This window comes from Eulemur rufifrons, chromosome 7, assembly GCF_041146395.1.
Source record: "Eulemur rufifrons isolate Redbay chromosome 7, OSU_ERuf_1, whole genome shotgun sequence".
In the NCBI taxonomy this organism is placed as follows: Eukaryota; Metazoa; Chordata; class Mammalia; order Primates; family Lemuridae; genus Eulemur; species Eulemur rufifrons.
The window spans coordinates 158,115,413-158,130,193 of NC_090989.1; the positions used below are offsets into that span (position 1 = coordinate 158,115,413).

At 38.7% G+C, this 14,781-nt stretch overlaps 1 protein-coding gene across 1 annotated transcript; it reads right to left on the minus strand.

The window, feature by feature from the left end:
• Positions 1-2,031: 2,031 nt before the first annotated feature.
• Positions 2,032-7,457, minus strand: SELENOK (selenoprotein K). Its single transcript, XM_069473709.1, has 4 exons — positions 7,398-7,457; positions 4,293-4,383; positions 2,733-2,816; positions 2,032-2,122 (listed from the first exon to the last, which is right to left on the minus strand). The coding sequence occupies exons 1-4, from the start codon at positions 7,414-7,416 to the stop codon at positions 2,032-2,034; spliced, it is 285 nt and encodes a 94-aa protein (XP_069329810.1). The 5' UTR covers positions 7,417-7,457.
• Between the last annotated feature and the right edge of the window lie 7,324 nt (positions 7,458-14,781).

Genomic DNA, 14,781 nt, shown 5'->3' on the forward strand with positions numbered 1-14,781 from the left:
ACTTGAAGTGTAGAGTGAGACAGCTAACTGTTAAATGTAGCCAGGACTCCAGGATAAGCCTTAAGGAATGAGTCCTGTAGCAGCAATCCTGGGAGACAGAAGAGGATCATGGGTCACATGCTCAGAGAAGCCATCAATAACACCAAGCCACCACCTACTGAGAATCTGCTATGGTCACCCCAGCTAGTTAGGTGGAGGTTTAACAGAATGACTGTGCCATTCACTGTCCATATAATCAGGGAAACTGTTCAACTTCACTGATCCCTGGTATCTGTATAATGCAAATATCATCTATCTACCTTCCTTTGTCAGAATTTAAAATGTGTAAAATGTCTGACAGAATTGAGTGGCCAAGAAAATGTTATCCTTATCCTAAAACTTGTGTTAAAATTGCTTGTTTCCTTATCTTTGGACACGAGTGTCTTATGGCACTACATCCCCACTTCCTGACAAGCAGAATTGAATAAATACTGATAAATGGATGTAAAAAAGCTTTCACCTAAATACTTTGTTTTCAAAGTCTGCTAAACACAGAAGTAGAATTATCTGTATGATTCATTTTTCCAATAAATATTTCAGTGCCTATTACATGAAGTCATCATTCAAAGGATCGGGGTAAAGAAGACAAAATCCCTAATCTCATAGAACTTCTACTCTGGTGACAAAATGTGAACATTAGCAGTATTCACATGAGGGTTAAAGCCAATACCCAGGATCTTAAACAATGGCATAGAATTCAAATTTGTCAAGATAGCATTGAAGTCCACAATTTTAAAGATTACGTGAGCAAATCTTCATTTTGTAGTTCAGTTTTGTTGGTGATGGCTTTATAAATACCCTGATAATTATATTTGGTAGATCATATATGATGTATTAAAGATTCATGAGATAAATATATTAAAGATAAAAATTAATTCAAGAGCACAGATATTGTATGCATACTACTGAAATAAATACAATGTGATTTATTTATAAATGAGAACAAAGTAACAATGAACAGTATTTCAGAAATTAAATAGTACTGAATGCACAGTCTTTTCTTCAGAGTTTGTAATTTAATTATATAAAGATGAGGAGTGGCTCTCCTTCCCATCTCCTTGGTCGCACCCAGAGGGAAACCGAGTGTCCTAGCCAGAGAGGGCAGGAGCCTGGGGAGGGCAGTAGAGGCAATGATCCCCCGGGCTTTTGTCTGTCCTCTGCATAGAGAACTCTGGCCACCGCCATCGAGCACAGCAGTCACATCCCTTGGCATCTCATTCTCAAATTAAATGTCAACAGGGAAAACTCAGGCAGACACCCCTCCTTTCCTGGGCCCCTCATGGTCGCCCCTCCCCATGTCCACCTGGCCTTGGCTCCGAGTCCCAGCGAGGGCTGCACATGCTCTGGGCAATTCCTCAACAGAGCCCTCAGTGGCAAGAGAAAAAACATAGATGAGGAGTCAGTTTGCAACCTAAAAATATTTACTTATTAAAACTATCAATACTTTAATAAACTATACAAAAAAGATAATGAGACAAACATATGCATTTATAGAACCGCATGTCAGTCAGGCCAGTTCCCTGCAGAGGGAATTCCCAGCATGACCTCATTCATCTGTGAAGACACAGAGCAATCCTTGTTTAGACGTACACATTCATCTACTCGTCCAGCATGGTGAGCCCTCCACTTCCTGATGGTCTCCTTCTGCTATGAATGTGCATGTCCTGTTGTCTGCTTCTTAGAGCAGACATTTACCTAAAAGAAAACATTGTAATAGTTACTAGTTATTAATTTGGATCTCTGTGAAAAGCCCAACACATTACATGTTATAAAACCCCTTTCAAAAGACATTTTGATAAGAAAGCCAATGACTTTTTCAAGGGTGAAGTAAATATTTTTCCAAATTATAATACCTGAATAATTATAAATGTTTGGCAACTTCTGTTTTCCTAAAGAATTATTATCAAAACAAGACCCTCCTAGTTCTGTGTGGGCAAAAAAATTTAAATTAAAAAATAAATAAAATCCTACAAAATAATTTCAGATTTGAAGTTACCTTCCTCATCCACCAGCCATTGGAGGAGGACTGGGGCCACGCAGATGATTGATTCGACCCATTCTTCGGGGAGGGTTTCCTGGTGGCCTAATAAAAGAAAAAGTTAATATCTACTGTTTAGTAAACACAACTTCAGTTGCTTCCTTTTAAACACTCACCTGGACCCTTTTCTTTTTCAACATGTGTATGACCCTACAACATTACTCAAAATAGGAACTACCATTTAGGAGAGGAGTCAAAAAATTCAAAGATTTATAGGAACCAGACACCCAACACATATGAGGAAACCTAGTCAAGAAAGGATTGTGAGGAGCTGAATGGCACCGCCTGTAAATGCCCAGCTGAAACCCAACTGCAGCTGATTTTTGCCATGAGGAAAGCCCAGCCCAGTGCTGCTTTACCTTCTGAGGTTTTTCATTAGCAGCTGGAAATCCAGATTCTAAAGTGAAACCTCTAGATTTTAATGTTGACTATCAGTTTTCATCCTCTTAGACTTTTACTATACAATAGCTAATGTATACTTTAGCTTTGCCAGATTAACTCTGATTACCAAATCAGAGGCAACTTGAGTTTTAATTTTGTGAAATGGGATTTAATCTGTTAATTTCCATCAATTCTATTGATCTACCTAAAATACCTAATTTAATTAAAATATGCAAGGGGATAAAAATAACTATTATCAATAAAAAAGCTGTACCCTCTTCCATCATCATATCTGGAATCAGAGGAGTTTCCATAGCCTCTTCTTTTTTTCACATCTTGCTGAAGCAGAGTTTTGAAACTGAAACAAGGGGCAAAAAACAGAGGTACAACTTTCAACAACATAAAATACATTTCTATAGTTTTAACTATCATCTCTGTGGGAAGATGACTAAACCTACTTAGCTCCAAACCCACATTTCTTACAGCCAACTGGACAATACTATCTAGCTTAAGCATGTGCCTAATCAGTGTGCTATGCTGTGTGTCAAATCAACCCTTCCTTGTATTTCTTATTTGCTAACAACTCCTCTAGACACACATGAAGCCTGAGTCATCCTTGATCTTCCTCCATTCTAAATCAGTCGTGTGGTTCCAGAATCTGTTTTTACAGTATCTCACATTCACTGCCCCTGCATTTCCCCTGCCAACAGCCTATCTGACATTATCTTGGGGAGGGAGGGGCTAAGGGGGATGTGGCAGAGGCACAGGGCTTCTGGGAATCTATTTAAATGGAATTTATTTGTGGATGGGGAAGGATTTAACTAGGTTTAAACAGTATTTCTATAAACAATATGAAGTAGTGAAATTTATAAGACTTTAAATAAGTTTTGTATTGGGTAACTTAACTTAGGACCTCTCTTGTCTCCTGTTATATTTTTCTATGGAAGCATCTCTTGTATTTTACATTCTACTCATCCAATTTATGCTACCTGTAGCCATAAAATTAAACTTTCTAAACCACAGCTACAACCAAATTAAGCATAAAGACCATAGCCTCATATTCAAACTTCTGTGCCATCCTTCATACAGTTTCTTCCACCTGGAAAAACTTTCCCTGATGTCTACCTCCCATAATCATGCCCACTCTGTACTCCTTGCAATATGAAGATATTTATGGAGAGTAATGTCAGTGAAGAAAGGGACTGTCTCCCACATCTTTACATCCCTGAAGTTCTCTGACATGAGACATTCAAATATAAATTCAAACTTGGCATGAGAAAGACTTGTTAGTTGTTGATGAACAATTTTCCTAAAACAAACATGTGAAGGACCAAAAATGCACTTAGTTAAGAACTGCTCAAAATTATGGGGACATTTACATTTTGGTCTCCTCTGTATTAACTCCAACCCTTCATTTAAAAAAAGTTTACTACTTAGGAGATGTTTTAAATCAAGATATAATTATCTTTATTTAGCTGTTGTATAATATGGAAAAAAAGTTGTACAGACAAACACACATAAACCAGGAATAGAAAGTGATACACAGTCATTTGGCATTTGAATGGACAGGCCTGGCCACAGGTTGAAATGGTTACCACCACTGTGAAGACATGCTAAAGCTTACCTACCCAACAGACATATTCATAATAAGATGTTTGGTAGCAGCAGCTTTACCACTAAACAAGTCTTAATTTTTCCCCTTGTAAAGCTATTTTAAAAATTACAATTAAAAACTGCTTCAGGAAAAGGTGAGCTTAAGATACTCAACATAATGTACCCAATGTACTTCCATCAACTTAAATATCAAGGCAATTAAGAGCACTGCCATACTTACAACAAAACCACAAACTCAGCTATTCCCCAGAAGAAATCTGTTATCAAAGATAATCTCCATGGAGACTGACTCCTGCTGTCCAACACTTGTCCTACAGATAAGAATAAAAAACTTTAGTGAGTGCTACAAATCCCTGACCCAAGAGGCATTACATTTAATGAGTTAGGTAACAATGATACTCAGGTTTCAACTTGTCCAGTGTTCCAAATGGTCAACACCAGGAGAAATCTACTATGTGATCATCATTCTAAGGAAGGTTCAGAGAAGTAAAGCTCCATGATCTAAGGGCATGTCTTTAACATGTCAAATACCTGCCTACAGTTTGTAATTTTAGTGGGTAACTTCATTCTATTCAAGTATTTTCTCTTTTTTATTGGTAATATATACATAGAAATTTACCGCTTTATCCATTAAGTATACAGTTCTGTAGCATTAAGTATATTCACACTGTACAAACCTCACCACCATCCTCCTCTAGAATTTATTCATCTTCCCTGGCTGAAACTCTGTACTCATTAAACTCTTGACTCCTCATTACCTCCTCTGCCCAGCCGCTGGCAACAACAATTCTTCTTTCTGTCTCAAAGAATTTGACTACTTTAGGAAACTCATAAGAGAGGAATCATGCAATTTTTGTTCTTTTGCAACCAGCCTATTTCATTTGGCATGTGTTCAAAGTTCTTCCATGTTATAGTATGTGTCAAATTTTCCTTCCTCTTTTTAAGGCTGAATAATTAATATTCCTTTGTAATATACATATTTTATTTATCCACTCATATCTATCAATGAACCTTTGGGTTGCTTACACTTTTTGGCTATTGTGAATAATATTGCTATGAACATGGGTGTACAAATACCTCTTTATTCAAGTATTTTGGAGAAACATATAAGATGAGTGATTATAAAGGAATGCTCACACCACTTCCATTTTCCTAAAAGCATTCAGAGCATTTCTTTTCACTTGCAAAGTCTCTTGCCTGTATAAAAAGCTTGTTTATACATACTCTTACAAGCCTTTAGAATCAGTTATTTTGAAAAAATTCTTACAAATCAAAGAGTGTATACTCTAAGTAGTGAAGAGAATTTGGCTTGTTCTTCATCAAAATGACCACTATTTTCTATAACAGGATGTTCTTGATTTTAATAATGGATCCTAGCTTTATCTTAAGCAAAACTGTATCTATTTTCAAAACACTTTAATAGAAGCTACAAAATGAGAAATTAGTACACTAGAGTTTCACCCTTGCAAATCAAGAGGTCAGGATATTTTTGGGAAAGAACAGCTGTCAACCACCTCTCCTCTCCATTATCCCAAGGGCTTCACCCCACTCACCTCCATCCCCTCCACTAGGTTTTACTTTTCCTCTTTCCTTGACCACCTTACTTTCAGGTATCCACTTTACCTATGCTGTCACTGAGCTACTGAGATAAATGGCTACACAAAGTCAAAGAGTATGCGATAGGCTTGATGCTGCCTCTCACTAGCTCTGCTTCATTGGCTGATGTGATGTGTTCCTTCTCTGAGAAAAAGTATTCCAGGATTGGCCATCATATAGGATTGTTGGGGGGGGAAAGTCATCTGACAAAGAAATATTTTGTCAACTACGAAGTGCTGATAAATACAGTCCTTCCAAGAAGGCGGATCTAATTGGAACCCACCAATTCTTCTTTTGTGATTCTATCATTCTATCTTGCTTTTTGCACTTTCCCTCCTAGTTTCTGAGGGCAAGACCCCCCTCAACCTAATATCCCCAGAGGGAAATAAGGTGCTTGAATGCAGCTACATTTCTCAACTATAAAAGTGACATAAAAGGTCCTAACTAGCTATTCATGTAAATCAAATAAGATAATGCATACACAATATGATACACCACAAATGTAAGGAATTATTCAACAATGCATAAATAGAAACTTCTAGCCTTAATCACAAAGAATATAAAACAAGCTAAAGTCTGCCAGTGCCCTGAACCAAGATGAAACTGATGTTTTTCTTTAGTGTCCATTAACCTACTTGTTTCAAAGATTTTTAAGTGGGAGATGGGAGGGGAGATTTTGAAAGCAGCAAAGAAATCCAAAGAGCGCTCAGCCATAAGACTTCTCCCTAACTTACTCATCTCTGGAGATAAACAGATGATTCAAATAGAACCAAGACCTAGTTCCAGTGATGCAAGGACTACTTGCTAAGATTGCACCGAGGGATTTCATCTGAGTCAAACAGGTGGGCAGGCAGTTCTGGCATTGATCTGACCCAATCATATTGTGTCTTTGCTTTCCCGTCATTTTCTTTATAGAATCGCAGAATTAAGTCGCTTTCAGATTCTCTATTCCGGTAATGATCCACTTGTTCCTAGAAGGAATGGTACTTCCTCCCGGGTCCCTTGAAATTCGGGCACAAAGTTGCATGTATGACTAGTTACCCTCTCCAGAAGAAAAAGCCTATCCAAAGCTTTCCTCTATCATTCTAAGTAGGCTCAGTCTTTTTAAAAGTCATAGAAAGGCAGAATAGTTGATAACAAGGACGCTGAAGCCAGCCTTCCCGGGGTTCAAATCCCCACTCAGTCATTATCTTTCGCCTATCTATCTACCTTTGTGATCCTCAACAAGCTATTTACTCTATCTGCGCCTTACAGTCTCCATCCGTAAAAGAGGGATAATAAAATATTACCTGAACAGGACTGTTATAAAGATTGAATGAGATAAGCAAATAACGCTGTAACAGTGCGCAAGGCACAAGCGCTACGCATATGGTGTCAACGTCGTTGACTTTATTAGTTAAGGATGCCGACGCCCGATAGGAAAGACCACTTTTACAAATCCACAGTCAGAAGCTTGCAGTACGAGGGCGAGGTCACCAGGCTCCCAGTGCTCAGCTCGAAGCCGGCGGGAACCCGGGGTGGTCCTCCCCAAGGGGGCCTCGGCGCCCGACCGCCGGCTCAGCGACCATCTGCTGACGCGCCGCAAGCCCGGACGACTTCGTATCCGACTCCGCCCGGCCTCGGGGCTCTAAGCCCGGGAAAGCTGCGCCGGGCCCAGCGAGCGAGAATGGAAGAAACCCGGGGTTGGGCTTCCAGGTCAGCAGTCGCCACCGCAGCCCCTCCAACTCACCATTCGAGATGTAGACCATCTTGCCTCCTTTCCCTGCTTCCGAGCCACTAGGGAGGTTGGCCCCGGTCGGCTTCCGTACCTGCCGCCGCGCCCCGCCCTTCAAACGTCACAGGCCAAGATTAGGCAAAACGTTGATGGAGGGGCGGGGAGAGTCTATTGGCTTCTGGAAGAGACACGCCCCCAAGGGGCATTTTTTTGTTTCATCCGGCCAGCGACTTCCGGTAAGGCGGAGGTTGCGGAGCAGGCCACCGGATGTGACGTTTAGGGGTTGTCCTGTAAGCCTGACGTTGTCTTCTCTCGGATTTGATCCTGGGTTGTCTTGTTTGCACTGCCACGTGAGACGGCGAGTAGGCAAGGATGCTACGTGTCAAGTTTCTTGGAGAACTGTTGACTGGGGGAAATTCTTCAGAATTTTCCAGATGTGTTGATATTTGAGGTTGTGTAGATTATGAGATTTGGTAGGAGGGAAGTGCCCAGAGTGGTGACTATACCTAAGGAACTTTGCTGTCACGCTTAGGGAATATACTGTCAGGCACCTCCTAGATGTACTCATTCCTTTTTTTTTTTTTTTTTTTTTAGCAGTCTCGCTCTGTTGCCCGGGCTAGAGTGTCGTGGCATCAGCCTAGCTCACAGCAACCTCAAACTCCTGGGCTCAAGCGATCCTCCTGCCTCAGCCTCCCGAGAAGCTGGGACTACAGGTGCGCACCACCACGCCCGGTTATTTTTTCTATTTTTAGAAGAGACAGGGTCTCGCTCTTGCTCAAGCTGGTCTGAAACTCCTGACTTCAAGCAGTCCTCCCCCCTCGGCCTTCCCTCATTCTCTTTTAAAATGTTATATCTGCTCTGTGTTCACCATAAGTGGGATTTTCTTAGCTCTTGTGAAACAACTGTGACAAATAAGTTTAACTGTAGGTCAAGACCTTTCTCTGTTTCTTATTGATGGCTACTGCTTCCGAACATTGTGGAGGTAACAGATGAATTAGAAGACAAGTCTGGGGCATTCACTAAATATGGACCACATACCATGGGTATTTACTCTGCTTCAGCCCACTGGGCTCGTTCTGTTCCTTGAACATGGCTATTTCATTCCTGTCTCCAGGACTTTCTGCTTAGCTGTTCTTTCTGCATGGAGTCTTAATAATGGCTGTTTCCTTTTTTTTTTTTTCAGTTCATGTGTCATCGTCTTGGAAAGATTCCTAATTACCTTCCCCAAAATGAAAATTACATTTTGGAAAAAATTATATTCCATATTTAACAATGTTGGTCAAGTTTTTATGTTCTAATATCTAGAATTGATAAAGATTTAATTTCATGTTGATTTGTGGGGAGCATTTTTTTCCCAGAAAGTGCATAATAGGATAAGACAACATCCTTCACCTCATTTGAAATTTCTGCAGCATAATCATAGAGGATCATTTCTGCAAAAATATTAGAGGAATCATTAATTTTTCCTAGACTATGCCACCATCATTTCTCTCCCGCTCCACTCCAGTTGCCTTCTAACTGAAATCCAGGTTCTACCTTTACCATCTTTGTGCAGTTTTTCATTCCTTTGCCTAAAAACTTTCAGACACTAAAGTGATTTCCTATTGCTCTTTAAAAATAAAGTGCAATTCCTTGCCATGGCCTATAGGCCCAGTGTGACTTGTCGTCTTGATTGCTCCTTTCACTGTACCTCTTACCACACCTCCCCAACCAAGTAGTGCTCTAGCAACATCATTCTTTTGTTTTTGTAAACAGCCCAAGTTTTTCATATCTCCAGAACTCTACCCATACTTGTCCCCCTGCCTGGAACACTCTTCCCTGATTCCTTGCACATCCAGCTCCTTTTGTCCTTTGCCTCTCTGCTTAAGTGTCATCATTTCCGAGTGCCCTTCCCTGGCCACTCATCCCCATGATTATTTTCTTCATAGTACTTATCACAATGTGAAATTATATATCTGATAATTGATTTTTATCTCTGCCTCCAGAAAATATAAAACCTAAGAGGTCAAGAATCCTGTCTGCTTGTTCCCTTTTATATTCTCAAGGTCTATCATAGTCCTTGGCAGGTAACAAGTACTCAGGTATTGTTGATTAGAGAGGGACAAGGTAAGAGAGCTTTCTAAATGGTCCCCAAAACTTTACTCCCCGATTGCCAAAGGAGAAAAAACTAACATTGGGATCTCCTGAGTACCAGACACTACTGGGCTATCTCTTCCTCTTCACTGCTCTGTCTAGATCATTTCTTCCTGAGATTTAATGCAGTAATTTCTTTATGAGCTTCCTCTAGCTTTTCCACACTCTATTTCATGCTCTATTGAGATGCTAGTTTAAACCAAACTTGCCTCTTTCCTGCAAGAGGAAAAACCTTCGATTTCACCCCACCACCTGCCAAAAAACATCAGCGTCTCTGATCTGGCACTGAGAGGTTCCCTGATTGATCTTAGATTTTGCTCTCTGACTTCTAATTCCCTAATAAATCCCTTATTTTCCTGCCTTATTTCCTTTGCTCATGTGTTTCCTCTTAACTGGAACTTTCTCCACCTGTTGAAACTAATCTATCCTTCAAGGCAAGGCATGTTTCTATCAAATGAAATAACAAATGCTAAAGGACTTTGTAAGTTGAAAAAAATTATATAATTAGTAACAAGATGGGGTAGAGGACAAAGATAACATTTCCCCTCTTTCCTTAACTTTCTTTAAAGTCTGGAGTTAGTCATTAGCCACATATAGCTATTGAGCACTTGAAATATGGCAATATAGCTAGTATTTTTTTTTTTTTTTTTTGAGACAGGGTCTTGCTCTATTACCAGGGCTAGAATGCAGTGGCATCATCATAGCTCACTCCAGCCTCCAACACCTGGGCTCAAGGGAGCCTCCTGCCTTAGCCTTTCAAGTAGCTGGGACTAGGCATGGGCTACCACACCCAGCTAATTTTTTTAGTATTTTTGTAGAGATGGGGGTCTTGTTATTGCCCAAGCTGGTCTCAAACTCTTGCCTCAAGTGATCCTCCCACCTTGGCCTCCCAAAGTGATTACAGGCATGAGCCACTGTGCCTGGCCAAATATGGCTAGTTTGAACTGAGATATACTGTACAAAATACATACCAGATCACAACGATTTAGAATGAAAAAAAGAATGTAAAATATCTCAAGTTTTTTATATTGATGGCATGTTGAAATGATATTTTGAATATTCTACTAAATAAAATATTTTACTAAAAGCAATTTTACCTTTTTCTTTTTAATGTGACCACCAGAAAATTTAAAATTACATACCTGGCTCACATTTATGGTTCACTTTACATTTCTGTTGGACAGTGCTTGTCTAGAATGAAAACATTGACCTGGCACAGAAAAGGCATTCAATAAATATTTGTTAAATGGGTGGATGAATAGATAGTTTTAATAATGGATAATGTGTATATAGGGTTTACTATGTGTCAGGCACTGTTCTAAGCACTTTCCATTTATTCATTTAATCCTCATAACAACAATAATAATAATAATAGCTAACATTTATATAATACTTACCCTGTGCCAGCCAACGTTCTGATTGCTTTTCATGTATTAATTCATTTAAATCTCAACTGTATTGAGTTCTATTATTCCTATGTTACAGGTGAGGAAACTGAGTCATAGAGAGTTCAAGTGATTTGCCCAAGGTTACGGGCTGGTAAGAAGCAGAGCTGAGATTAGGATCAAGAGCACAGCTCTATAGCTTGTTCTTTTAACCCCTGTGCTATGCTGCCTCACCACACATAAGCAGAGGTATTGAAATAGGATATGATCCAACATGGTACTCAACGTGGTTTCTGGAGAATGTATCTCAGCTTTCTCAAAGTTGCAAAGCTGCCCAGTTTTTCTTTTCTAGACACCTCAGCAAAATTCCCCTGAGCGTCTCTAAGTGGATTACCTTCCCATCTCTGCACCAATCCCTTCGCCAGAGGGATGGGCCATTCTGAATGACAGCTACGTCTCTAACTAGAGCTAGAGTCAATCCCACTTAAGCTAGAGGGCTTGGGATTTGGAGAGGGGTGGTATTTACCACAAATTAGTGAAGAAATTCTGGGTTACATCAAAACAGTAAGATGTCCTCGATACTGCCTTTAAAAAACATGGAAAACAGCTGGCATTTATATTCTTGATTAACCTTTTGTTTGCTCTTACAGTTATTGCCTTTGTATTTATTTTATCTGGGCTTAGAAATCTTAACTCTTTGTTTCATTTTCTACCTTATACTCTTTATTGTTGCTTTTCACAGCAATTTTTTTTTCTGTTTCTTTTAAGTTATGTAGCCTCAGATTGGACATGATACACAAATCAGCATTTTTTGAGCCAATAGCCACCTCATCCCTTCACCTCCAGTGATGGTTGTATTACTCTGCAAGGCATTTTCTTAAACTACATGAACTCATTTTCTGTATCAAAATGGAATAATGTTCATAAAAATTTACAGTGCAATCTTCCTGGGAGAATTTGGTTGGATAAAAAGTTTGGGATTTCTTTTGTACTCTCTACAGTATGTCACAAATTTAATTACATGATCAGTTTCATTAGTGAGCTTGTGTGGTTAAATTTAAACAGTCTATCTTTAACTGAACAAGTAATATCTAGACTCAACCTTGTGGTTCCATTGCAGGAAGATAAGTACTATTCCCATTATAATTTCTAAACTTTTAACCTCATGATCCATTTTTAGCAATCCTGGTAACTATAATGTAAACTGTTATAGTGGTAGTTGGAATGGAATACTGGTCCAGATTTTTAAAGTTAAACCATCAGAGATTTAGGTTTTGGTTGCCTTTTGGGTTATTGATCACTAAAAGCAAATTTTTAATATTTTTAGAATTGTACCAAAATATGTTTTATTTTCTAAGCCCTATCTTTAGATCTCTAAATATGGAGTATAACAGTATGTATATTTTATTACTATGTTTATAGATCTCAAGATAACATTGATCTTTATATTTTTAAAAAGTAGAGTATGCCATGTGACTTTAAGGAATGTATAATTTATTATTCTTACTAACTGGTTTGATGCAGAGCATTTGATGGTTCTTGGATTTTTTTTAATGTGATTTTAATGTGATTCCTGTACATAATATTAAAATCAAAAGGTACAAATGGATATCCTATGAACAGCAAGTCTCCTTTCTTCTCCTGTAACCCAGGATTCTAACCTTTGATCCCCTAGCTTAGTGAGGCTGTCATAAGCACTGGGTGGCACATACCTCACAGCCAACAGAAGCCTCAAGGACAGACTCATCCCTCTAACATGAGAGATGAGACTAAGAATAACATTCTACAAAGAATTTCCACCTTCTTTTGGATCTTGGCCAAGCAACTAACTCCTCACTCATTTGTTAGCTCTTTCGTGTTTTAAAAATGTTTTTCCCATTATTTTGTCCAGGTTTCTTAGTTGTCCTAAGCAGGAAAGTTAGTACATATTACTTAATCCTCCATGACAGAACTAGAAGTTCATACATTTATTTAACTAAATCAACATGACAATTTAGATCAGGTCTCAGATTAAACACTGTTTTGCTTTTGACTTCAAAAATTCTGTTATTTATGTATAAATTCTCCAGAACAACTGCTGTTTTCTTAGTATTGTCAAAACACATTATTACTTATAAACAGAAAGGATAGTTGTAAGTAGTAAACCAAAATGTGTGGGTGATTAAAAAAACATTTATTTTGCCAATAAACATCACACTTTTAATCTTTCCACAACCAAACAGATAAATAAAACCTTACTTTTTAGTTTGACACTCTCTGATCTTTTAATGGAAGGTTCAATGAAAATAGATTTATTTTATGGTCTCTTAGGGAAAAGTTCTTTCTTTATGGCCCAGTGATGACTGTTCATGGGAGGGATTATTAACTCGGTTTGTAAGGATGCTATTAGGGAGTTTGCTGTGACCTCAGCTAGGTGGCTAGAGAGGCTGTTACTAATGCCTCAGCATCACTTTATTTTTTCTTACTAATTGTATAACACAAGCACTCTGATTAATATTACCCAAGGTCAAGTATAGGTCTCAACTTAAAAAAAAAATCACCTTTCACAATTATCAGCAATTCATCTCTTTGCTATGAAACTCCAACTTGTTTTTTGATGGGAAGTATGAAACAGAAACTCTGAAAATGGAATCTGGCAACTGAGGAAGTGTTGCTTGATATTATTTTTTTATTCCTTTTGAATGTATTTAGCTACTCCTTAGTCGCACCCAGTCTTTCATGTTCAGATTGAGATGTTTCACAAGTATGTTGGGGACCATATGTGCAGAAAAGTGGAGAGGCAAGTAGAAATGGATATTGCTACTTTGGATACTGACCTGCCTGGTTTCCAGTTCCTGTGCTCTACTCAGCTGGCTGGCAAGGTGGAGGAACAGATGTAGAGGACGCCAACAGGGCTGGCACACGAGCAGAGACAGAATAAGCTCGGGCTTACTGCTGCAGCAGTGATGGCAACATGAATGGTTCACACTTGGATTTAGTAGGCTAACCGGGTACTTAAGAGCTCAGCTTTGGGACTGTTTCCACAGAGGGAAGCCACCCAGAATGTGACTCTTGTTATTTCAATTGAGTCACTGTTTTTAGAAAGGGAAAATTGTAAAGAAACCCTGCAAAATTACATTTTCCATCATAATCCTTGAAAATGTTCATCTCCTTCACCCAACATTTTCATTTCTAGAAGTTATTCTGAAGAAACAATGAGAGAGGATCAGACAGATTTATGTGCAAAGGTATTTGTCCCACTGCTATTTGGAGTGAAAAAATATGGAAGCCATGTAACTGTGCAACAATGGGGATTGGCTAAATTTTGGAATATAATATCATACTGAACATTAAAATAGTGGGCAACCGTTCATGATATATTAAGTGAAAGAAACAGATTACAAAACAATATTGTATAGTATGATATCAATGAAAACAAAGGAAAGATACGGAAATATATTAATATGGCACTATGGGAGCTGCAATTTTTTTCTTTGTGATTTTTTATAGTATCCAAATTTTCTACAATAAACATGTATTGCTTTTATAATTAGAAGTAAATATCAATACTTTTTTTAAAAAAGTTATATTTGTTAGAAATTGAGAGTTCATTTCCAGTTTCATTTTAATGATTTGGATAATTTTTTTTTTTTAAGAGACAGGATCTCACTGTGTTGTCCAGGCTAGAGTGCTGTGTCATCATTATAGTTTACTGCAGCCTGAAACTCCTAGACTCAAGCAATCCTCCTGCCTCAGCCTCCTGAGTAGCTAGGACTACAGGTGTGAGCCACCAAACTTGGCTAATTTTTCTTATTTTTTTGTAGAGACAGGGTCTCCCTATGTTGCCCAGGCTGATCTCAAACTCCTGGCCTCAAGCGATCCTCTCACCTCAGGGTCTCAAA